The 26,092-nt window shown below is 39.9% G+C and overlaps 1 protein-coding gene across 2 annotated transcripts in view; it reads right to left on the reverse strand.

The window, feature by feature from the left end:
- Window positions 1-22,807, reverse strand: part of CNNM2 (cyclin and CBS domain divalent metal cation transport mediator 2) — a 160,176-nt gene extending 137,369 nt beyond the window's left edge. For both annotated transcript variants that reach the window (XM_027852242.1, XM_027852241.1), the window contains exon 1: window positions 20,654-22,807. In XM_027852242.1, coding sequence (XP_027708043.1) covers window positions 20,654-22,265 — 1,612 coding nt within the window. In that variant the 5' untranslated portion in view covers window positions 22,266-22,807. The remainder of the gene's footprint in view (window positions 1-20,653) is intronic.
- Window positions 22,808-26,092: the final 3,285 nt, after the last annotated feature.

The following is a 26,092-nucleotide window of genomic DNA, read 5'->3' on the forward strand; positions in this document are numbered from 1 at the left end:
ACTAAAATGATAAATATAAAGAATAAAAGTAAATATGGAACGCTCCATACAAATTAATTCAAAACAAGATGAACAAAATCACATCAGTATACACTGACCACAGCTATTAAAAAGAAACACAGCCAAAAGACAATGGATCTTCAAAATAACTTGGAAGCAGTCACTGAGCAATTTTTTTTTTTTGGTGCACTTACCACTCATTGTTTTGGGGACGTTATTTTATTAAACGGTCTTGTGTACAATACGCAAGCTGATATGACTTGGAGTGGAGAGGAAGCTGGGTTAAAATCCTGCCCCTGACACCTGCTGCTTGGATGCTCATGGAAACCTTGTTCTCATCTGTAAAACAGGTTAATAACCCTGGCAGTGCTGACTTCACAGGGTGGTTGTGAGGATCCAATAAGATACTATATGTAAAGCATTCTGCAAACCTTGAAGCACTGAACAAAAGTATTAGCTACTACTGTTGTTATTATTATTATACCCTTCAGATTTGAATTACTATCCTTCAGGGAGTGTTTTCCTTGACAATAAAGTGAATACCTGGAACGGCTATATGGATGTGTGTGTTGTGTTCATACGCACACCTCTGTATATACATGCATGTAAATCTCTCTCAACAGAGACAAAGAAATAAAGATACCTCAGAAGATGGCTATGGAGTGCACAGAATAAGCCTCAATGATGAATTAATTGCTACTAAAAAGTCACAAAAGGGTGCATGTTCAAGTTTCCTGTGTCCGCGCAATCGTAACTAGAATAGCTTTGAAAGCTCACACCAAGATGCAGCTACCAAACAGTTTCCAAAAACCAATATTCTTCCATCTGGTAAGCAGTATTCTGTGTTAACAAATTACTTCCTTCCTATTTATTTAATAAAAGGCTGAGAACTCACTTGAGTTCTCACATTGCACATGTGAAAATTTTGGCCACAACAATAAAACAAACCATTGCCCTCAGATTGTCAATACCAGGGTTACAATTCAAGATGAATTCTTAAAAAAAAAAAAAAAAAAGAAAGAAATTCTGACTGTTATCCAAAAGCACTGACAAGTACTAACTAGAAATATAGCTATCATAATCAAAAGAATGAATAGATAAGCTAAAAAAAAATACTAGCACAAGTTGTGAGGCTAGTAAGTGTATTCAATACAACATTACTCATTTCTACTGTTCAAAGTCTTCAGATGACAGGCCACCAAAACCAATTCCAATTTAAAATTGTATTTATATAAAGTTCACTTCCATTTTTGGCTTCCTGGGACTTCCTTTTCCTGTGACCAGAAGAATCTCATATTATTCAGCCAAGGCATAAAAAGAGAACAGATTTGAACTCCAACTTAGTCAATGCCTATGAAATTTTCTCTCTCAAAGCAATTGATAGTCTAGTATCCCAGATTGTGCTGGTTTTGGAGAAAGAGAGCTAGAGAATTTATTAAGTAAAATCAAGCAAGCCATGCCAGACTTAGTATTTCACCAGATGAGCATGGATCAAAAGCCAGACAAATTTATTTCAGAACTGCAATAGGTGCCAAATTATCATACTGAAGTATAACTGAGTGCTTTTCAACATAAGTTTTCTTCGATCAGTACCTAACATCAAAGACAAATGCCAAGGTCATAAGACATTTGCAAGGAGCCCAGACCAAAAAGAAGACAACCAAAAGATCAAACTAAAATAATTAGAGAAAAAGCCATCCAACTCTAACAAAGATCTAAGCAACAAGTCCCTAATACTTACCAAGGAAAAGTCCAATTCGGTAGTCCTCCCTGGTCCAGCACCAACCTCTTTTCCTTTCTTTTTCTACACAAAATCTATAGTCCAACCAGACTGAACTCCTTGCCCTTTCTTCAAACACACACAACACTTTGTTTTACTTATGCTTGTACTATTTTTGCTTATACTATTTTTTTTTTTGCTTACACTATTGGCTGTTCCTGGAATATTCTATCCACTCCCCCTATTCTACCTACTGAAATGCTACTCACCTTTCAAAGTCCAAATAAAATGGCACTTCATCCATGAAAACCTTCCACTACTGATTCCCTCTTAGCTAGAGGTATGCTCACCCACCTCTGAACTCTTCCAGGTCTTCCTCTGTCTGAACTCTTGTCATTTGTTACAAATTAGCCTTCTTTTATCATTTGTACCACATCTTTTCTTCCCTACAGAATTATAACCTCCTTGTGAGTAGTCCCTATAACAGCCTAGCATAAGGCCTTGCACACAGTAGGGCCATGAGAAATATTTGTTGAACAAATAAACAAAAAATCTAGTAAAAATGACTAGGTTAGGTCCCTTAATCATGTGGCATTTGCCTCAGTTGGAAAGAAACCCAGCAAAACCTTAGCCTCACACTTCAGCATTGCTTGGGTTTGCTTCAATTCATTTCCATAAACATTTATTAATAAGTTCCTACTGGGTTTTAAGGCATTGTGCTAAGTTATAGGGATACAAAGGCAAAAACAACAAAAAATACTTGACCTCGCGAAGTTTGTAATCTATTAAGGGAAGGGGAAGAGATAAGACATGCATAGGTAAGTAAATACAAAGTCATTTGAAGGAATGGGCACTGATAGTGAGATAGTGAGATCATAAAAGACTTCTAAGGAGGAGAAAATGCTTAAGAAAAGGAAGGAATGCTAGGCATTCTTCTAAGCAGAGGGTAGGAAGGAAAAAATACATTTGGGCATAGTGGGATAGCCTTATGAAGGCAAAGAAACTGGTATATGACACAATGTAGAGTTCAGAGGCAATCAGTCAATAAACATTTATTAAATGCCTAGTTTGTGCCAGGCACAGTACTAAGTGCTGGGAACAGCTAGTAAGTCAATACAGCTGGAACATAGGATACATCATGGAGAATAATACAAAATGAGCCCGGAAAGGCTGGTTGGAGTCAGGTTAAGGACAATTTTAAATATCATACTGAAGATTTTTGAGTAGGAGAACGACAGCTCTACCTGTGCCTTAGGAAAATGATTTTGGCAGCTGTGTGAAGGATGACTAGAGAAAGGAAGAGACTCGGAGCAGTGAGGCCCAGTTAAGGAGTTATTGCAATAGTCCAGGTGAGAGTTGATGAAAGCCTGGGCTACTCTGGTAGTCCTAGAAATGAAAAGAAGGGGTGAGATGAACCAACAAGTCTTGGTGAGTGATTAGATATGGAGAGAGAAGGCCGAGGACAATCAAGTAGGATGCACATCTCCAAATCTGAGTGCATCGAAGGACAGTGGGATCCTTGACGAAAACTGAGTAACTTGATGGAGAAATAGGTTTAGGAAGGGAAAATAATTAATTCTATTTTGGACATGGTGAGTTGGACATACTGATACATACAGGAGAATGTGTACAACAGGCAGTTGGTGATAGTAGATTGGGGTTCATATGAGAAATCAGGCTTGGATAGGAATCTATTTACATTGCCACATGGGAATTTGTAGTGCAAATATGTAAGGGAGACAAGACCTTTCATGTGGCCATAGGAATACAGAACAAAGGTCTCTAGATGCCCGTGGTCCTCTCCCTCCAGAGTTACTAAGTGTCCCCTTGAAGCCTATGAACACTTCAAGGCAATTCACACAGTGCAGGCCTACCAAGAGTTGACAGGGCAAATGCCTCAGCACAACTCAGCAGGATAGGCTGAGGACAAGGGATAGTGGGAAACAAGAAAGTCTCAGCAAATCTTTTGTGGGTCACCTGTGTAGAGGGGAAGCTTGACTAACCAAAAGACAGGAAATAAGTTAATGAACTAAAATCTGAAAGCATGTAAGGGAAGGGGGCCTCTCCCCAGCCCCGGCAGCACAATGGCACCAGCAGCTCTGTGGAGAAGCAGCACATTTAAAAACAGAGGGCAGTGGTATAGAACAGTTTCAGCAAATGACCACTACTGACCCTGAGTAGAAGAGCTAACTAGAACCAAAAACAGCTCTGTGCAGCCAGGTACAGGAGAGGGAGTCTTGGGAGCCTTCAACCTAATGGGAGACTGCTCCCCTCCTTACCAGCAAATAACCCTTCTAGTATGGAGGGGAGGAAGGATGAAGACTGATTCTATGGCTTGATTTTCTCTGTTATTTACTTTGCTATTCTGTCCTAAATATATGCTTTGCTATTTGATTTATGGTTCCTGCTTGGTCTGCTAGTAGGGAATGCACTGGATGAGGGCCCGAACTGCACTGAATGATTATCTTTAGCCAAAATGCTCCACATTGAACCCAGGTGGCAAGGGATTACTGATTGGGATCCCTGTTACAAGCCTTACTATTTATGTTTTAGAGGTAAAAAAACTGAGCCTTAGAGAAATAAAAAGTAACTTGCTAAAAGGCACATCACCAGTAAATCTGAGAGCCAGGACTTAGACCCAAATATTCTGACTTCAAGACAAACTCTTCTTCTACCAACTCATGCCACCTCTTCATTCTGAAAGGCGACTAGAAACTACCATAACTATGAAGAATTATTACATATATTGTGCTGTAAGAAATGATGAGCAGGTGGATTTCAGAAAAACCTAGAAAGTCTTGTACAAACTGATGCAAAGTGATGTGAGCAGAACCAAGAAAAAATTGCACAGTATCAGCAACATTATGTGTTGATCAATTATGAAGGACTCAGTTCTTCTCAACAGTATAATCATCCAACACAAGTACAAAGGACTCACAAGGGAAAATGCTATCCACATCCAGATAAAAAATTGATGGACTCTGAATACAGAATGAAGCATACTTTGTTCACTTACTTTATTCTTTTTCAGTTTTTTCCCTTTTGATCTGTTTCTTCTTTCACAATGGTGACTAATATGGAAATACGTCTTACATGATAGTATATGTATAACCTATATCAAATTGTCTACCATTTTTGGAAGAGGGGAGGGCAAAGAAAGAGGGAGAAAAATTTGGAATTCAAAATCTTGTAAAAATAAACATTGAAAATTGTCTTGACATGTAATTGGGGGGGGGGAAGAATTATTATTTGTATATCAACAACAATAACTGTTTCTCATGTAATTCTTCCACCAAAATCTGAATTCACTTTACATTTTAAGTACCATGACATAAACTGGTGGGATGTTAACAGATATTTTTTAGCTCAGCAGTCTCAAAGAAATTACTTACCCTAAAAACAAGGAAAAGGATTTATAATATCCAACCCAATCCTAAAGTCCTATTTTGCTCTCCTTTAGATTCATCATTAGGAAACACTTATCTCCTTATCAAAAGGACACCACTGTCAAGAGGTAGGAGACTTGAGGGGCAGATTGAAATAAACATTTTCAGACTTGACCACTGTGTGGATGCTTTCCTTAACCATAATTATTTGTTACAAGGGAGGATTTTTTTCTAATGGGGTGTGGGGGATTTGGAAAGACGAAGGGGATTAATGATGGGAATGCCAAAAAAAAAAGAGGAAGAAGAAAAGAAAGAAAAGAGGGTTCCTATAGTATTTTAAAACGCACAAAAGTGAACAGACAAGGTTTAGAAGGAGGCAGAGACAAGTAGAAAGACTGCAATTAATATGCTAGATTATTTTTTTTAAAATACAAACTATTCATAAAAGATGCATGGTTTCATGAGTATAATCCTCTCTTTCCATTCTTCTGTAAATAAATATTTGTGTTTGATGATGTTTAGTAAGTACAAAAGAAAAAATACTCCCCAGTGCTTGAATGTCCAGGGCTCAGGGCTCTGCAGCCAGGAAACTAAAGTTAATCGTGTCATACAAGTAACTGAAGGGTGCTCTACAATGAGCCTAGCACCAGGGAAACCAAGGCAAGAATGAAATAGTTCTCGCTTTCTAGAAGCTTACATTTCACTAGGGGATACAACACACACATGCAACTATGCAAACATGAAGGACATACCAAGTTATGCCAAGTTATTTCTTTTTTTATTAATTTACTTTTAGTTTTCAACTTCCATAAGCTTTTGAGTTTTAAATTTTCTCTCCCTCTCTCCCTACGTCCCTCCTCCCCAAGATGGAATACAATCTGATATAAGCTCAACATATACATTCCTATTAAACATATTTTCACATTAGTCATGTTGTAAAGAAGAATTAGAACCAATAGGAGGAACCACAAGAAAGAAGAAACAAAACAGAAGAAAAAAAAAGATCAAATAGTATGTTTCAATCTGCATTTAAACTCCATAGTTCTCTCTCTGGATGTGGATAGCATTTTCCATTGTGAGTCTTTTGGAGATGTCTTAGATCCTCGCATTGCTGAAAAGAGCTAAGTCTATCACAGTTAGTCATCGCACAATGTGGCTGTTACTGTGTACAATGTTTTCCTGGTTCTGCTCACTTCACTCAACATCAGTCCATACAAGTCTTTCCAGGTTTTTCTGAAATCCACCTGCTCATCATTTCTTATAGCACAATAGTATTCCATTACATTCATATACCACAACTTGTTCAGCCATTCCTCAATTGATGGGCATTCCCTCAATTTCCAATTCTTTGCCACCACAGAAAGAGCTGCTACAAATATTTTTGTGCATATGGGTCCTTTTCCCATTTTTATGATCACTTTGGGACACAGCCCTAGAAGAGCTATTGCTGGGTCAAAGGGTATGCACATTTTTATAGCCCTTTGTATGCCAAGTTATTTCAAAGAGGAGAGAGTGTTCATGAGAGGTACCAGGGAAAGCTTGTGCAAAGGCAGATGGGCAGGAGACACAATATTATGGCAACCCCATAGGATCCTGGAGAGTGCTGGCCTCGGAATCAGGCACAAATACTTTGTTGGCTGTATGATCCTAGGCAAGTCACTTAACCCCTTTGGGCCTCAGTTTTCTAACTATAAAATGGGGATAAAAATAGTTTCTTCCTTACAGGGTTGTTGTGAGGATCAAATGAGATAACACATAGCAAGCAAGCTTTATCATTACGATCATGATGATTATTACAGGGAAGAACAATTGGGCCAGTTTGGCATATAAGGATGCATGAGAGGGAATAATGTGAAAACAAGTCAGTAGGTCAGTTCATTAATGCATTTATTAAGCACCTACTTGGGTGCCAAGCACTGTGCTTAAGCACTAGAGATATAAAGCAAAATTAAGACAGTCTCTGTTTTCAAGAAAGCCACAGTTTAATGGAAAGAGGGATATAACGTAGATTGTAAAGGGCTTTAAATGCCAAACAAGGGAGTTTGTATTTTATCCTAAAAGCAATAAGAAGCCATTAAGACTTTGGTCAGACCTGTGCTTTTGGAATATCAACTGGGCAGCTGTGTGGATGATGGACTGGAGAGGGGACAGGAGACCACTGCACTAGTCCAGGTAATAAGTGACAAGGGCCTACACTAGGGTAGAGGCTGTGTGATGGGAAAAAAGAGGGTGGCTATAAGAGGCACTGTGGAGGTAGTTAAGAGAAGACTTGGCAAACGATCAAGTATCAGGTTGAAGAGGGAAGAGTCCAGGATGACTTGATGGTTCCAAACCTGAGTGACTGGAAAGAAAGTAGTGCCTCTGACAGAAATAAGGAAGTTACTTTTGTGATTCCTCAATTTTTAACATGTGGATGTGCCCAACACTCACAAAATGTCTTGAATCTGAAAAGATTCAAAAAGCAGTCTTCCATCACATCAAGTGATATTACACAATAGGAAAAAATGTATAAGTACCCTTCATTTAATGAAGTAAATGTATGCTAGGAAAAGCCATTAAAAAAACAAATTTCTATTAAGTGAATCTTTTTTTTCCCTACTGAGGTCCTTTATAAAACTGGATTATATTCAGTTGGATTTTTTTTTAAATTAGTCATTTAAGTGATAAAAACCCACTTAAGAATGGTAGCAAATTTTTAAATTACATATTTCAAAGGGGGAAAATTACTAATATGGTATGAATACCCCATACTAACAATATTACAAGTTTATGCTCAAAAATCAAGTTGCACAATGTAAATGCCTAAATCTCTATACCTGTCACTCTAACAATACAATTGCCTAACTTACATATTATTTCCCACAGCAGAGGCAGAAATTCATAAAGCAATACAGCTAATATTTCCATCAACCTCCATAATAGCTTTATCTTTACATCCAACTTCATTTCTTTACATTAAAAAAAACATAACACACAACACTTTTCCCACCATATGAAATTACTGGCCTCCTTCCAGATTCTCTCTGCCTGATAACATCTGTACAGAACCCTGGAACAGCAGGAAACAGCACCACATAAAGCTAAGTAAGGACTCAAATGGCCAATGTTTGTTTAGCAATGAAGTCTGCTGGGTCAAACAATTATCTGACAGACTGGAAGGTTATACCTGTGTGCAGAGATCTGTTCCTAGATCATTCATTTATTAAGCTAATGGAGTATATCCTTGTGGGAGGACATTGTATATCAAAATGGCATTTATTGAACCTGGCAAGATGCATAATAATAATGATGATGGTAATGACAGCTCATGTTCACATAGCACTTTCAGGCTTGCAAAGCATTTTGCATATGTTATCTTACTTGACACAGAGAATTTTCAGTCATTATTTGACTGCCTATATTTTGCTAGAACAGATATAATAGGGGAAGGGGATTATTTAAACCAGAAACAGCAGCAAAAATAGTGGCTTGAGATCTCTAAGATTACTTCCTATCTATCTCCTAGAATGAAAGAATTCATTGATTTTTTTAAAATAAGCTGCATATAATAGACATTCCTGGTTTCATATACAAGACCTTTTTGTCCTTAATATGTGGAATTTTTGTCATTCATTGATGTTTGTCATGTTCATTGATGACTGTCATGTTCATAATTTTTTTTAAATGTGAAAACCATAATCACTGTACTTTCAGCACTGCAAAGTCTTCAAATCTATCCAGTTTATTCAGCTGCATCCCCAGACTTATTCTAGCTGAACTGAAAGACTGTCACACTGGAATAAATAGGAAATAATCAGCCTGCAAAATACATGAATGAGTCAGCAGTGAAGAGAATGTGCCACACACTCTAGACTGATTTTCCCAAGCAAATACAAAGTATACACACAAATACATACTTTAACACTTGCTGCTTTTTCTGTTCAATTACTTCCTATAGACATTCAAGTAAAACCTCTTTCAACTGCAACTTGTATTCAGAATTTCAGGGGTACTTCAGGAATGGGTAGCTGATTCAGGTTTTGGCTAGATTATTCTTCTAAGAACTCCTTTACTTAATAAACATTACAAAGCTGACACAACAAAAAAAAAAAGTGTGGAAAAGCCTTCAAGCTAATCTATTCTATAATAGGGTACAAATCCAGCTTTTGAGATTTGATTTGTCATAGAAGGAAATATCCTGAGACATTACAACACTGTCCTGTCAGCTAAGTAGAAAAAATGTGAAACTATAAAACACATTGAGGAAACTCCTTGGGAGTACAAAAAAAAAAAAAAGAAAGAAAGAAAAAAAAGAAAGGAAGAAAGAAAGAAAAAAAAGAAAGGGAACTGCCAATTTCTAAGCTTTTTTTCAACAAACGTTTAGGGCAAAAAAATTGGAAATAATTTTGTGCAAAACAGAAGCAAAAAAAAAATTTATTATCTAGAAAGGCCTAATTAATGTCAAATTTTGGGATTTACAAATAAATGTCAGTTAACATGACTTTCAAAAGTACTTAGTTGGTAAGTTATTAGCACTATCAGTATGTCTGTGACACCCAAGTCCAATTAATGAGCAATTCTTACCTTCGTTCTTCATGAGACTTAACATTAGTTAGGTGTTTCAAATGATGTGAAGACTAATGTCTCCATGAACCTACTGAAAGTTCAAGCTTTGTACAGAACACTCAGATTCTCAAATTATAACACCCACTCTATCAGACACTAGAAAGATGCAGAATTCTTTATGAGAAAAATAACTTTGAAAGTTCAAAAGCGTCACATATTCATAAACAATAAAACTTTTTTTTGGTAGATACTGCTCCAACCCCTCATTTGAACTCTATGTGACTCATTATAAGTAGCTTGCGTTGTTGTTGTTCAGTTGTGTCTGACTCTTTGAGACTCCTTTTTGGGGTTTTCTTGGCAAAGATACTAGAACGGTTTACCATTTTCTTCTCCAGCTCATTTTACAAACGAGGACCTAAGGCAAACAGGGTTAAGTGACTTGCCCAGGGTCACAGAACTAATAAATGCCTGAGGCCAGATTTGAACTCAAGAAGAGGAGTCTTTCAGATTCTAAGCCCAGTGCTCCATCCAGTTATCAGTCATACATACATACTCTGAAATCACCAGGTGCAACAAAATAATGTCAATCCCAGAATCATCCACACCAAAAAAAAAAAACTAATTCTGACAAGCAGAAATGGCAAGGATAATTTACCCACATATATGTTGCAGGGGCTGAAGTGAAGCACACCATGGAGTCCTAAACCTGTGCCCTGTCCGTTTAGGGGCAGTCTCAGTACTCCATGAGATATATTCCAATCCAACTTTTCCTGCATATAAATGATACGAAAACAAACCAATTCTGAGTAAATATAGTAAAGAGAGTGGTCTCCCAACTGCTAATTCAAATTCTGAAATCTACACATCAATACTAAAGTGGGCCAATCCATGTTGCAGTGTGAGCACACCAGGGTGGCCTTTTTTCAGGGGGATCCCCCGCATAGAACATCCATCCCAATAAAGAAAAAGTGTCTATGTAATCAAACGTATAGAGACCAAATAATACCTGTCAAATCTCCTCTAAATCAAAAGAGGTTAAAAGAAACAAGTAGCGAAATCAATTTGCCTAGTCCTTAAAATGTGAGACAGACTTGTCGAGTCATTCTAGTTTCCCATACATCTGGGTAAATGGCTCTGCCACTTCTTTTCTCTCCCGCTGTAGAATCTCCAGTTGGCCTCTGACAACCAGTAAAAAGAGGATCCATGAAGAATCAGCACATTTCTCCAGCAACTGAAGGTGAGCAGATAGATAAACTGAGGCTTTGCTCACTAAGCTAATGATAAGATGATAGTAGTAAAACTTCACCCCTAGGGCAAAAGCCCTCACCTTCATTCAGTCCATTCCTGCTACCTGGGCCTCACCTGAAGATCGACCCTCCAGGGAAGTTTTCTGAAAGTAGCACATTTAGAATGTGAACTAATACAGTATTTCTTTAAATATTTCCTAAATGACCCAAAGAAAACCATGGATATGGTGTATATGTGTGTGTGTGTGTATATGTGTGTATATGTATGTGTGTATTTGCTTGTGTATATATGTACACATATGTGTATATGTATATATATGTGTGTGTGTTTATGTGTGTAGCCATCTCTTCTACGCTCACCTCCTTACCTACAACCCTTAGTTGGAGCAAAGATGCTCCAGAGGCTAATTGGATAGCAATCAAGTTACTTTCAAACTCCCAATGATTCAGTCAGTCAGATTTTTACAGGTATCAGGTTGGCTGACTGACTGTAATATCTTTGTCCCTACCTAATTTGGAAGGATGCAACTTTATCCATCATTTGAAAGTATACTACATGAATCGGTGAAGTGATCCAACCATTCTGGAGAGCAATTTAGGACTATGCCCAAAGGGCTATAAAACTGTGTATACCCTTTGATCCAGCAATACCACTACTAGGTCTGTATCCCAAAGAGATCATAAAAAAGAGAAAAGCACCCAAATGTACCAAAATATTTATAGCAGCTCTTTCTGTGGTAGCAAAGATTGCAAATTGAGGGGATGCCCATCAATTAGGAATGGCTGAACAAGCTGTGGTATATGAATGGAATGGAATACTATTGTGCTATAAGAAATGATGAGCAGGCAGATTTCAGAAAAACATGGAAAGACTTACGTGAACTGATGCTGAGTGAAGTGAGCAGAACCAAGAGAACACTGTACACAGTAACAGCAATATTGTGTGATGATCAATTATGATAGACTTAGTCTTCTCAGCAACACAATGATCTAAGACAATTCCAAAAGACTCATGACGGAAAATGTTATCCACATCCAGAGAAAGAACTATGGAGTCTGAATTACTTTTTTTGTTTTTTGTTTTTTCTTTCTCGTGGTTTTTCCCTTTTTTTCTGACTGTTCTTTCAAAATATGACTAATGCAGAAATACGTTTGACATGATTGTACATGTATAATCTATATCAGACTGCTTGCTGTCTTGAGGAAAAGGGAGGGAGAAAAATTTGGAAATCAAAATCTTATAAAAATGAATGTTGAAAACTATCTTTACATGTAATTGGGAAAAAAATAAAATACTATTAAGTGGAAAAAATTTTAAAAATAAAGTTGCAAAAAAAAAAAAAAAGAAGGTATTACCAGAAGACAGTTACAGTGCATTTCACCAATGGCAGATGCTCTTGCTATCCCCACTACATCATAAGTATGTAACTTACTATCTTTCAAAACGACCCCAATGTCTTAACAAAAAGGGAGGGGGGGAGGAAGGAAGGGACAATTTAGATATAAATTAATAAATTTTAGCTATAAATAAAATTCAACTGCTTGAAGATTAAGTATTCCACTCCCTAGGCCTTGGTAATGAGAATGGACACAGTCGGGTGACCTGGATTCATTTTATTTACAAAGAAATTTTGTATTCTCTTTTAATATAATTCCTGGAGTATCCAAGACAAAGACTAGAGGGCTTCCCCCATTGCAATATGCTCATGCCTCCTTTCTACATACTATCACTATCTCACATCACTTCACCTTTAATTTTTTTTTTAAAGGCAACAAGCCAAAAAAGTCTCAAAAAGCTTTTAAGCATGGTCAGAGTCAGTCTTGGGCTTCTAAAGAAGCTCTCAGCATCTATCAAAAGGTACTGCACAAAATATGTAATGAATGAATAAACAAAGGCATGGAAAAGAAAGAGAGAGAACGCAAAGATGTTCCACCTTATCCTGGAATTGAAGTTTATATCTTCTGCAGTACATTCTCTTTATTCTTCTAAAGATAGGGGAACAAACTTAAGGCCTAAAATGTTATATGAAGCAACAAACTGAACATTCAGTCACTTAGTGAACGACTCAGTTTGATTTCTAGGATTACTATAAGCACAAATGGCCCACACTGGTCTTTGTCACAAGTCTTCAGAGGAATTTCCAAAACCAAGAGGGCCAGGGACGACACCGGCTTGATATTCCTAGAGCTTGGGAAAGGAGAGGGGGGGGGAAGTAGTGAGCAGGGAGAGAAAGAGCACCAAAAAGGAGGCCACCTACAACCAGCAATGAAATCGGCCAAGACAGATTACACCAGTGTTTATACTTGGCCCGAAGAAAAGTGACTGAACACAAGGCAATCCAATCTCAGAGCTTGGATGTGCACTGGATTAACTTGAAACCAAAAGGAAAAACAAAGACTTTGTCAGCTTTATGATGTGTATCTAACGTGCAAAGAAAAAATCTGCTCTTTCTTCTCTCTTGGTGTCTTGTATTTTAAGGAAGTGATGAGGGCAAGACATAAAACTAAAATAAATCAAAACTGTTCCTTTGAATATCCAAAGCTGGTAATACACTTTCAGAAGTTAAGGTTAATAACTGGTCCTTCTATACCTAAAGCTTAACTAATCTTACTGAAAACGAAGCATACTTCTAATGCATATGAAATCTAGGGGAAAGAGTCACTTATAAACTAAGTGCTATGACTCTCTTAACTGCATTGTCAGAGTATAGCAGCTTGCTCAAAAATGTGTAGGCTGTCCAAGGATTGTTATTCATGATGAAACATTCCACTGGCTAACTAAATTCTATTGTGATCTTCCTTGTTATTGATATTTTAAATTGAGACTGAATTTACTAAATACTTGGGATTAGTACCTTTTCAGAATAATTGGAAGTCTTTCAGTCATCCTGATGACAGTTTTTGTAAGATGAACAGGAGCCAGATTGTATTTAATTCATGAAAGTATTGGGGGAAACAGAAAAAGACATCTTCCTGCCTAGTCTAGATCATACTAAGTTAGTCACCAAGCTGGCCAACAAGGTGATTTTTTTTCCTGATTTGACTTCTGTTCAGATCTTTTAACCTGACCAAGTTCCAATCTTTTAAAGTTCAGGAAGAATTCTACCTCACAAGAGACAGATTCTTGATATAAATATGAAAAAAAAAGAATGTCTGAAGAAATGAACTGCAATACAAAAAGCAGATGTACCTATCAGTGAGAATGTAAAATCCAAATAGTTTGGCCAAAGCTCCAAGGGGAATCTTACAGCTTAACAATGCAAACAGAAATTGAAAGAGTCAAAAAAATTTCAACCTACAACCCCAATTCAGTCTTCAAGGCCCTAACCTGAACATATTGTGTGTTCCTTCTCATTAAGGAAACAACCAAAAGAGTAAATAAATTGCAAAGGGACTCCAGAAAAGTAAATATTTGCTATCAGGTCTGTTACAATGGAAACAATGTCCAATATTTAACCACCCTTGGCACCAACTAATCCCTATATCATCAGCCCCTTACCCAAAATATACTCCTAGTCTGATTTTGGTAGAGAGATTTGAAATATAAAGTAAAATGCCTATTCAAATTTGGGCTTATTATTTACGATAATAATACCTACCAAAAGAGATATGAAATATTTCATAGAAATTGTTAGCATTAAGATTATAGGTTGAATCAAAACTGCCTGGAAACTAAACATTGGCTTTCCTTTTCCAATGATCATAGTAAGTCTTAAGTAGCAAGGCTGCACTGCACAGTGGAAAGAACACTGGTCTAACCATTCCAATGCTAAGATTTTATCATGAAAATATTATAAAAAAGAAAAGAGCACCTAGCTGGAAATAAAGCAGCTATGAATGTGTGTGTGACATAGTTATTTTACTTCTAAAAGCAAAAAATTGGAAACCTGTATGTCCAGCCAATCGGAGAATGGTTGAATAAAGTAAGCTATATTGCTACAATGGAATATTATGCCCTCCAAAAAGGGATAAATATGAGATATATGAGGAAATATAGAAAGACCTTTATGAAGCAATGCAAAGGGAACCCTGCAAAATCATAGCCGGCTTTACACAATGACTGCTACTACATTAAAGAAAGAAAACAAAGCTGAAGGGAGGGGAGCAATCAGGCAGACTGGGGAAGGGACGTTTGGGTAGACAGTTATTTGTTAAAAATGTTGGTTCTATCTTTGTTAAACGCAAAAGGATACGCAAAAAGTTGTGTTCCTTATTTTCTATGCTTGATTGATAAGTCTTTAATGATAGTAAGGTTTATTCCTTTTTTTTTTTTAAGAACACTAACAATCAGGAAACCTGGGTTATAGTCCTACTTCTTTCATTAATTAGTTATGTTAATACGTTAACCCACCTAATATGTTAGCTATGTTAACCCACCTTTCTGGTTTTCATTTTCCTCACTCCTAATTGGAGAGGTGGATCCAGTCTAAATGACCTCTGGTCCATTCCAGCTCTGAGTCCACAATTCCCCCTTCCCATTTCAGTGCATGTGTGTATGTATGTGTATGTATGTGTGTGTGTGTGTGTGTACATACATATATATTATATATACATATATATATGCATAGCCACATCTTATGCATGTTCATTATGTGTTCTGAAGACTTATTATAATAACACATGCAATCCTCAGAACAAACCTGCCCAAGTTGTGTTCCATAACTTTAGGAACCTATAAAAAAGACATTCCAGAATCCAGCCAACACATATGTAGCTCTCAAACTAACACTTGGAATGAAGAAATTCATCTATTAAATGTGAAAACCTCAATACAATAGTATGGAAAGACTTGCTATGATACAGGAGCACATAATCATATACTTAGGCTGTGTTCATTACATATTTGTTTCTATTTTCTCAAAGAAGAACATCCTTATCTGGACATCAGAACCAAATCATTTTTTCCCATCTGTTCTCAGCAGAGGTAAGAAGGAGGAAGCCAGGAAGAAGGAACTCAAGAGCCTAGATAAAGCCCTAGTACTGTAACCCAGAGGGCACTAGGAGACCACAATATAACAGTTGCAAAACTAAGAGATAAAAATGACAATGGATTACTAATTCTTTAGCTTCCTGGTAAATCTTCAGCTTCCTTGAGGTTATATGTGAAGTTTATTGTTTCTCCCTATTTGTAAAGAAAGACTTTGGCAAGCAAATCTAAGAGACCCTCCAGTTAAGGCTACAATTTTGTCCATTTCAGCTGGGTTTTCCCTTCCCCCACCTGGCACTGCTTTCCTCCAAGGTTTTCCAAGATTCCTGTAACCTCACCAAAGGGATTCACATAGATCATCCTCTTCTTTAGATCTATTATCACAAAACTAGATGCATGGAGCAGAGTCATTAAGAATTGCTCATTAGAAATGGATTTTTTGTATAGGTTACAAAAAATAAACACAAAAATGATGGATCAAAATTCAATTGTGCCCAGCATCATTACTATAGCAGATGAGGAACTGAGAACTCATGACAAGTACTGATGCTAAAAAACCTCTGGGCCATTAAAGTAGCCAACCCACTAATGCCACACAATATTAACATCACAACAGAGTTTCCAGACAAATTTTTGTTGCTTCTTCATGTAAGAACTAGAAAAGGAATGCCTTAGATTTAGGATCACACATGCTAACATCAGTCAAGAAAAAACAAAAATTGAACACCAAGTGACATATGCTTAGTATAAAATAAACACACACATAATAAGAGCATCTGTAGATATTCTTGTACTTCTATTCACATTACTGAACTTTTCTATTCCCTCCACACTAAAGACAATGCAGATGACTCACTATTTCACAAAATCTTCAATGCAGAAATCCCACCTACCCTCACTCCCTACCCCCAAATAAAATAATCACTTTTCCCAAGAGATCTGGGACTGTTGAGCTCTTTAGCTTAAGAATTTGAGGGAAGGAAAAAGAAAGAAAATAAAAATCTAACTACATTTGGGAAACTAGTTTTTGTGAATATTAATGACAAATCACTCTTCTCCAGTGTACCCCCAAATACCAACACTATACTCCTCAACCCCCTGAAGATAAAAAATCCTTGGAGGGATATTATTACAATTACTACAATACATCCAAAATATCTAAGGAATAAAAGGGAAAAAAATCAAGTGAAATTTTTGCAATTTATAGCTAAGGAAACAGGAGATACATCAGGGAGAAACATTAAAAACCCAAGCTCATCATCCCTGGAAAGAGAATTTAAAATACAAGATGAAAAATCAACTCTTAAGTTTAGTGGTAGATGGTTAAAGACATCTTCCTTCAAGGACTATGACTTAACATCAACATTTGCAACCACAGGCCTGAAATACTTCAATTTCTTATTACAAATTAATTAAAAGGCTTAAGTTCAAATAGCTCATAATCCCAAAATATAAACAAAAATCTAATGGCAAGACATGACTCCAAGTTTCACTAGAAGGTTTTTCAGATCACATTTTGCATTTTCTCTCCTTAGAATCTACACCATTATTTTGTACCACCTCCTTAACTAACCCTGAACAGCATGCTGGTTTCCAGGCTAGCACTGATCACACACATACTACTAAGTCTATATGACATTATATTTCAGAATGTTTTCTTTGAATAAAGATGGATAATTAGGAAGCAAGTTTCTCAAGAAAAGATGACAAAGTTAAAATACAGGGAAATGATAGATGACAACCAGAAATTGACTACCAAACAGTAACTTGTGCAAAATCACTCAAAAAATGTTTTTGAGTGGGGTCAGGATTAGAGAACCAAGATTTATAAGCTGAGTGGGAGTGAGGTACCTAAGGCAGAGAAAACAAAGTGAGTATTAGCCAGACTGAAGTAAATGGTGAAAAAAAGAACTATGTAAAACGTAACATCATTCTCATTGTTTTGCAATGGAAAGATGATAAAGTATTTAGCAGGAGTTTCATGTAATTTTTCTGTGTTAAAATCACTGTGCCTAACTGTTAGGTAAGAAGGAGGTAAATATTATTTTAGTCAACTGAGGAGTAGTGAAAGAAGAAATAGAATCCTTAACCCTGTCCGTAAGTTGCTTGCATGTCATTTCCTCCATTAGAACATGAGCTCCTAGGGGCAGCTAGGTGGCACAGTGGATACAGCTCCGACCTTGGAATCAGGAGGACCTGAGTTCAAATTTGGCCTCAGATACTTTACACTTACTAGCTGTGTGACCCTAGGCAAGTGACTTAACCCAGATTGCCTCACCAAAAAAAACAAAACAAAACAAAACAAAAGAACATGAGCTCCTTGAGGGCAGGGACTGGTTTTGCCTTTGTATCCCCAGCAATTAGCACAGAGCCTGGTCCACAGTAAAGAATGACTTGTTGACTTGATTGACTTCCTGCCCATTACTAATGGACTAATGGATTAAGGACAAGTAGACTGTTTGAGAATTTATTGGTCAATCCATCTTTTTTTTTTTTAGCCCAATGTAAATTACCATCCTAGATTCCTTTCTGCTATATTCATGTGGCCACTCATTCATTCAGCAAACAAATATTTGTCAAGCAGATGCTGTAGTGTGCTAAAACTACGATAGAAGGTAGTTTGGTTAAGACTTGGTCACTGCTTCTGTGGAACTTGCTGTCTAACAGAAGGCTAAGAAAACAAAAACAGACTATAATACACAAGATTACACAGTGTGTTAAAGAGCTGCAAAACAAAGTGCTAAGTGAAGTCTGAAAGGTATCAAGGAAGGAGGCTCAAGGAAAACTGGAGGAAATGGTATTTGAGTTGAGTTTAAAGGAGGGTAAAAATTCAACTAAGGAAAAGGGGGGAAGGAAGGCATTCCTGGTATTGAGAACTCAGGAGAATGCAGGGTAGTTAATGTGGGGGCTGGGTAAGAGAGACACAGATTAGTTTTGTTTGACTGAAATAAATAAAGAAGACAGGTGATGCCAGAGAATGACAGACAAAGGAGTCTGAAGAATTTTACTGGGTGGATATTAGGTAGTGATCAAAGATGTATGAGTAGAAAAGTGGCATGACTAAGTATAAGAAGGATTATTCTTGTAGGATTACAAAAAAAAAAATGGATTGGAGATGAAAAGACCTGTGAGAAGGCTACTGCAATTTACCAAGTGGGTGGTAATGAAGGTCTGTACTAGACTGTTGTCACTGGGGATAAAGAGATGGAAGAACATGAGAGATTTTGCAGAGGTAGAATCAATGTAAGTTGGATATAAGAGGAGAGGGAAAGGGAAGAGTTAAAGGTGATACCAAGGTCACAAACAGGGGAGAAAGGAAGAATGGTGACACCACAGACAGAATAGGGCAGTTGGGTTTAAAGAGGAGGTAATGAGTAAGGCTATTATGAGCATAACCCATAAAAGCCTGATTTCTGCAAAAATTCACTAGCTATCTCATAGAGTTGTTGTAAGGAAAGCACAAATTTAAATGAGCATGATTATTATTCAAATAGTCAATATTTTACCATTATTAATTCAACCTGGAAAATGGAATTAAGGAATATACTTAATTCAATATTTCTGATTCTCACAACTAGGAAGCCACCTGCTAGGGTGGACTTTTTCGGTTAGGAGGCTGTCAGAAATTAAAAATACATTTGCAGGAATAAATGAAAGTGTGAATAGAACCCAGTTATTAAAAGGTAACATGTATGCCCTTAGATTATTTTCATCAGAAACCAAGCAAGTTTGTTTTCAAAGCGCTATACTAGAAGATAAACTAACTGATTTTTATTTTAAACCCAGTCTGTACTGCTACCTTTACAAGAAAAGATTCTGGCTACCAAGTCTTTGCATGATAAAAGGGCGCAAGATACAATGAGCAAAGCAGTTTATAGGCTACTCTTTTCTACAAACAACCTTGGATGTACCGAGTTGTCAAGGTTAAAAAGAAAACTTATTAGGTCAGAATTACTAAGACCTAAACAAACAACTATTAATAAAGGGATGCAGCAGGTTAAGGGTCAAGCTTTGTGCAGAACCCATATTTGACTTTGGAAATTCTATTGGTTGTTTCCTGTAAATGTGAAAACAAATTGACAAGAAAGTTAAGCAAAGATATAACCTTGGTGAAAGGTTAACTTTCGTCTTCCCAAATTACATGCTAATAACTAACCTGGTTCTAAAAAGCTCTTCTCTCGCTGAAGCAGGTCACATCCAGGCGGCTCAATTTTTCTGTGGTACTCGGATCACCTCCCTCTCTCCCTTCCCCCATTGGTAGACCAGAGAAGAAAAAACCAAGTACCGTGTAGCCTGCCTGTTTTGCCCTAAGGGCTTAACGCAACCATGAAATGGAGCACAAGAAATGGCATTTTCCAAACTCTGGAAAGACGAGGGTTTGGGAAATGGTTGACCTAAGTCCCTAAGAGCTATTTAAAAATACTAGGCAAGAGAATCTGCAACTACAAGTCAAGCCAACATCTTCAGCACGCCTAAATTGCCTCAATCTTGCCTCCCCATTTAGAACCAAATTTGGGCAGCTGAAGCACCTATAATCATCGGAATCCCAAACTCCAGGCATTTGTTCCTTTGAGACTGCCCTTAAGAAGCGAAACAACGGATTTAAGACCCGTACATTTTAAAAGACAAGCTCGCAAGCCAGGGACAGTCATTTCACATCTACAAACTACTCCCTCCTCCCTCCCGGCTACGCAATAAGACCTAAGGTAAAGAGGGAGAGTTCCAGTCAACTGACCACCTTAGGATAGTAGGGAGGAGAAAGGAATGGAAATGAGGGGAGGGGCAGGAAAGAAGAAACAAACCAACAAGAGGTACCAAATTCGCCCACCTTTCTTAAACTCTTCCAGCATGGCGTCCAGCTTAGTGTCATTAAAAACAAAATGCAAAGGGTGATTGTAAAACTTCGTGATGGTTTTCAAGGGAGTGGAGTCATCAGGATCAACGAACGCCAAGTCCTTGACAAAGAGGAGGTCCACGATGTTGGAGCGCTCCCCTTCAAAGACCGGGATGCGAGTGTAGCCGCTCTCCATGATCTCTGACATCGTGTTGAAATCCAGGATCGCCTCTCCAGTGATCATGAAGCAGTCCCGCAGCGGAGTCATCACGTCCTCCACTGTCTTGGTGCGGAGCTCCAGCGCCCCTTGGATGATGTTGAGCTCCTCCTTGACGAGGTCGTTGTAGGGGTCGGTGACGCGAAGCATCTCCAGCAGCTTCTCGCGGTTGTAGACTGTGCCGATCTCCTGGCCCAGGACGCAGTCCAGCAGCTTGCTGACCGGGTAGGAGGCGGGAAAGGTCATCATCATGAAAAACTTGGTGAGGAAGATGGTGTTGGCGCCCACTGCCAGGCCGTGCCGGGAACAGATGGCCTGAGGCACTATCTCCCCAAAGATGACTATGCCAATGGTGGAAACCACCACGGCCACCAGGCCGGAGCCCGCGATGTCGTCCAGCAGGATGGTGAGGGTAGTGTTGACCAGCACGTTGCCCAGCAGCAGGGAGCACAGCAGGTAGTTGCCCTGCCTGCGCACGGGCTCGATGCGCTTGGCGTAATTCTTCTCCTTCTCCGTGCCGCAGTTCTGCACGATGCGCAGCTCCATGGGGTCCAGCGCCATCAGTCCCAGGTTGAGGCCGCTGAACATCCCCGAGAGGCAGAGCAGCAGCGAGATGAAGATCACCTGCAGCCAGAAAGGTAACAAGAACTTCTTCTCCTCCCCCACGATCATCTTCGTGTCCTCGCCATCGTGGTAGATCCAGGTGGTCTCTGCCCACGGAGGCGGAGGGAGCCCCGCCACGCCGCGGCCGCCTTTGCCCCCCACGGGGCTGCCCGCCGAGCCGGGGCCGCCGGCCGCCACGGGCGGGGTGGAGAGCGACGTGCACAGGTAGTAGGATTTGCTCTTCTCCGTCTTGCGCAGAGGCTTGATTTCGATCTCGATGATGCCCGACGTGCGGCGGTTGAGGACGATGTGGGGCAGGATGATGATGTCCGAGGTGCGGATGCCGCAGCGCTGGGGGCCGCTCTCCGGCTCCGGCTGCAAGGGGCCCCCGGCCCCCCTCTCCCCGTGGCCCTGCCGCCGCCGCTCGTGCTCAGTGAAAGCAATGCGAGACCAGGTCTCGTTGTTGATGTTCTGCCCGTAGACCCGCAACTTGACCCGGGTCCGCTCGCTCACCCGCAGCGCCCCCCCTTCCATAAACGACACGTCGTTCGTGTCTTCCAGCCTCAACCCGATGATCACCGTCTCCTCCGCCTCGCCGCCCCCCGCGCAGCTGCCCCTGCCGCAGCAGCAGCTCAGCAGCAGCAGCAGCCCCGCCACCACCCGCAGGACCTCCCGGCCGTGGGCACTGGGGCTGCGGCGCGCCGCCATCTTCCAAGTGGGCAGTGCGGCGGCCACCGGCCCGCCCGCCATCTTTACTCCGGGCTTACAACCGCCACAGCCAATCATAAGGGGGCTGCTCCGGCTGTGGCTTCATCCTTCTCTCTGGCTGCCCGAGGCGCAGGCACCGGCACCTCAGCTGGGCTGCCACCGGGAGTCCTCCCCCGGCGCTTCACTGCCCGCTTCCCTTGCTGACACTGACACTGCTGGGGCCAAATACTGGACCTCTAGCCTGAGTGGGGAGGGGGAGGAGGCGGGAGCGGTCGGGCAACAACTTGAAGAGCAGGTAGGCCAACCAGTCAGGAGAGAGCACCCGCCCTCTCAGTTAGGGGGCTGGAATGAAGGCGTGGCCACCGGCTGCGCCATGGGCCAATAGCAAGGTAAGGGGGTGGGGCGATTTTTACCTCGGCCCCCTCACCACGCCAAGTTTCCAACTGCAAGGCGCGTGACTCTTGTGTATGTGTGAGGGGTGGAGGTGTGGCCAGCAGCAACCCATAAACCAATCACAATTCAGAAGTCGACTGAAAAAGGTGGGGTTGCCCAAGGCCTAGCCAATCATATTCTAACAACCCTCCAGCTGGGCGCTCTCCTTCGGGTACTTGATAGTAGACAGAGGCTCGTGCTTTTTTTTTTTTTTTTTTTTTTTTTTTTTGCAGGTGCAGTGTCAGATTCGGGACTCTGCCCTGCGGCGGGGTATTTTGCGCTTCCCTGGAGCAAATACATGTGTTGGCCACCTCTCATCTCATCGCCTGTTCCGCGGGTCTTAGTGCAGGTGCAGCGTGGGTTGAGCTCTGCTCTAGCACCATTGGCAGGGGGCTTTTGCAGGGTTAGAGAAGCCAGTTTGGAGAGGGGAAGATGGAAGTGTGCGTGAAGCTAAACGCAGTTTTTATTGCCCAAGGGCATCAGGGTCACGCAAGGGAATTCCACTGCCTTGGCGTGAACAGACGCATGCTGAAAGTGGGTAGAGGGGCATCATTTACAGCTGGCCGGACAGCTCTTCCCAAAGCCACGTGTTTTCAAGTGCCTGCCGGTGGTAGAAGCGGGTTGGCATTGAGGAGGCGCCCTCGGGCGGCTTGTAGAACCGCAGCACCGCCTGCCGTCAGCGAAGCTGTCCTGCAGATATTTTCTATGCCGGCCGCAAATGCTCTCTCTACTTTGTGTAGGTGTGTATAAAATATATACAATGTATAAAGTCGGGAAAGTGGAAAGGGAAACCCTGGGGAGATCAGGAGAGACCTTATGTAGGAGGTCTTTTAATATCAAGTATTAATTAATTTGAACAGTATTTAGATTACTTAATTTATCAATAAATTATATCTTAATAAATTGGTTTATTAGATTAATTAAAGTGTTAAAAGTATCAATTAATACTTTAAATACTAAGCTTTGAAGGATGCTAGGAATCCTAAGGGTGGAAATGAAGGGGGAGAATGTTCCAGGTATGGAGGACACAGCCTGTGCTAAGGCCCAGAGGTGGGAGAAGGGTAGTACGCCTGGAGCTTACAATATGAGGAAGGTAAAGTGGATAACAAGCCTGGAAATTAAGGCTAGATCCAGACCACGGAGAGTTTTAAATGTTGACCAGAGGAGTTTGTGACTCCACCCTGAGAAGTGTGGACTCGGGCTAAAGCATGGTAGGATGGAAAGATGGAGGTTTAACCTCTGCCACTTACTTTCTGTATGATCTGGGGCAAGTGGTGAACTGACCCTCAGTTTCCTCATCTGTAAAAAGGGGTAATACCTGCACTTTATGTCCCACAGGGTTTTGCAAGGTTGGCCTTGTATGTATAGCATAGTGCCTGCCTGCCACATAAGTGCTCGATGAATGGCTGTCAGATTAAAATAAGACACTTCAAGTAGTGATCCGGAAACCTTAAAGTGAGCTCTTTTTTTTTTTTTAAACCAAGCACATTTTATACCTTTGGGTGGATCATGTTGCACACAAATCAGACATGTTTTACTAAGTTTGGGTAGGAGGTGTCAGTTTTATTTAACAGCTCCAAAGACATCACAATATTTGGTTTCCATTAATTTTTCCTCATTCCAACCTTGTTCCCTCCCTCAAAACAAACACACACACACACACACTTCATCCTTAAAACTTGCATTTGAAATCAAAAGTCAAAAGGAGAAAATTTGATTGGCAGACATGACATAGGGTGTCCTCTTTCCCCGAAATAGTAAAACTAAGATAGGTCATTAAAAAACAAAACTAAAGAGTTTTATGGGTACTAGTCAAAGGTCAGGGTTAAGTAGTTAAATGAAAAAATACCAAAAATAGGGCCAAAACAGGAATTTTGAACTAATGCAGCTTTAGAAATAGCTTGCTGTTATTTAGTTGTTTCAACCATGTCTGATTCTTCATTACCCCTTTTGGGTCTTTCATGGCAAAGATACTGTAGTGGTTTGCTGTTTCCTTTTCCAGCTCATTTTACACCAGACTGCCAGAAGGGTCTACAACAGTAAAATAAATAAATAACCAATAAAATAAAAGAGGTTAAGAATTCCTGACTTATATCAAATACTTTGATAACACAAGGATCTCAGAATTTCCCTGGGCAATCCTTCCAACAACACAGGTCACAACCTTGTCTCCATCACTTTGCACAGTACCAGGCACATAATAGGTGCTTAATAAATGCTCATTGACTGCCTACCCCTCTACTTAGGAGTAAATAGTAGATGTAAGACTTAGCAAGACCTGGGTTCAAAAATCCAGCCCCAGACACTTGCCAATCCTGTGACTCTGGGGCAAGTCATTTAAATTCTCTCAGCCTCAGTTTCTTTATCTGTAAAATAGGTCTAATAATACCTACCTTACATGGTTATTGTGAGACTCAAATGAGAAAATAGACTAAAGTGCTTGGCAAGCCTTAAAGCTCTATAAAAACATCAGTTGTTATTAATGGTATAACAAGAAATGTAGGACTCCCTAGCCAAACATACACATATCTCTCTCTCTCTCTCTCTCTCTCTATATATATATATATATATATAGATAGATAGATAGATAGATAGATATAGATATATATTCAGAAAGGTCACGCTGACCTTTTGTTAGCTGAAAAATGAAGAATTGCAGTGCCTCCGAAATGTAAATAGGATTTCTTAGAAGGAAAAGGGGATTTTTACACTTATCAAGGTCATATGAAGCTAATTACCTTCCCTAGTCTAAATAACTGAACTTAAGTGGGTTCACTCAGTGCCTAAACTTGTCAGTTCCTCCAATGGAAAGGGTTTCTCTGATGGAGGCATGGTATTAAATGTTGAAGTGGCATATTGCTGGAAGTCCCATCCTTGACTCCAGGGTTCTTCTGGGGATCCTTCTAGCCTCAGGGCCCCTTTACCTGGTCAGTAGTGCCTGTGGTTGTACCAATGGAAGTCCAACGTATGTCCTTGATTTTAGTGCTGCTCGGTAAAGGCAGGAAGAAAGAGGGAAAAAGACAAACAGAGGAGAGAGACAGAGAGAGAGAGACAGAGACAGACAGAGACAGAGAGAGAGACAGAAAGAGAGACACAGAGATAGAGAGACAGACAGAGAGAGGGAGAAAGAGAGAAAGAAAGAGAGAGCGAGCCAAGCCCTAAGCAGATTCGTGGATTCAATGTCCTTTAGTCCAGTAATTACTTAATGGTCTTCTCCAAAGGCAGACTCCCTATTCTGGTTCAAATGAGATATGTGTAAAGTGTTTAGCACAGTGCCTAGAACATAGTAGGTGTTTAATAAACTCTTGTTCCCTTCTGTCTCCTGACCCCTTTCGTGCTCTGTGTGACCCTCTAAATGTGCTAATTTAAGCAAAACTAGATATTCCTACCAAAAGCCTCTTGCACACATAACACCCACGACTGAAATAATCCACAGTAACAAATCAAGATAAAAATATGAAACTGTGACCTCT

Source organism: Vombatus ursinus, unplaced genomic scaffold (assembly GCF_900497805.2).
Source record: "Vombatus ursinus unplaced genomic scaffold, bare-nosed wombat genome assembly UNPS02009205.1, whole genome shotgun sequence".
Lineage (NCBI taxonomy): Eukaryota > Metazoa > Chordata > Mammalia > Diprotodontia > Vombatidae > Vombatus > Vombatus ursinus.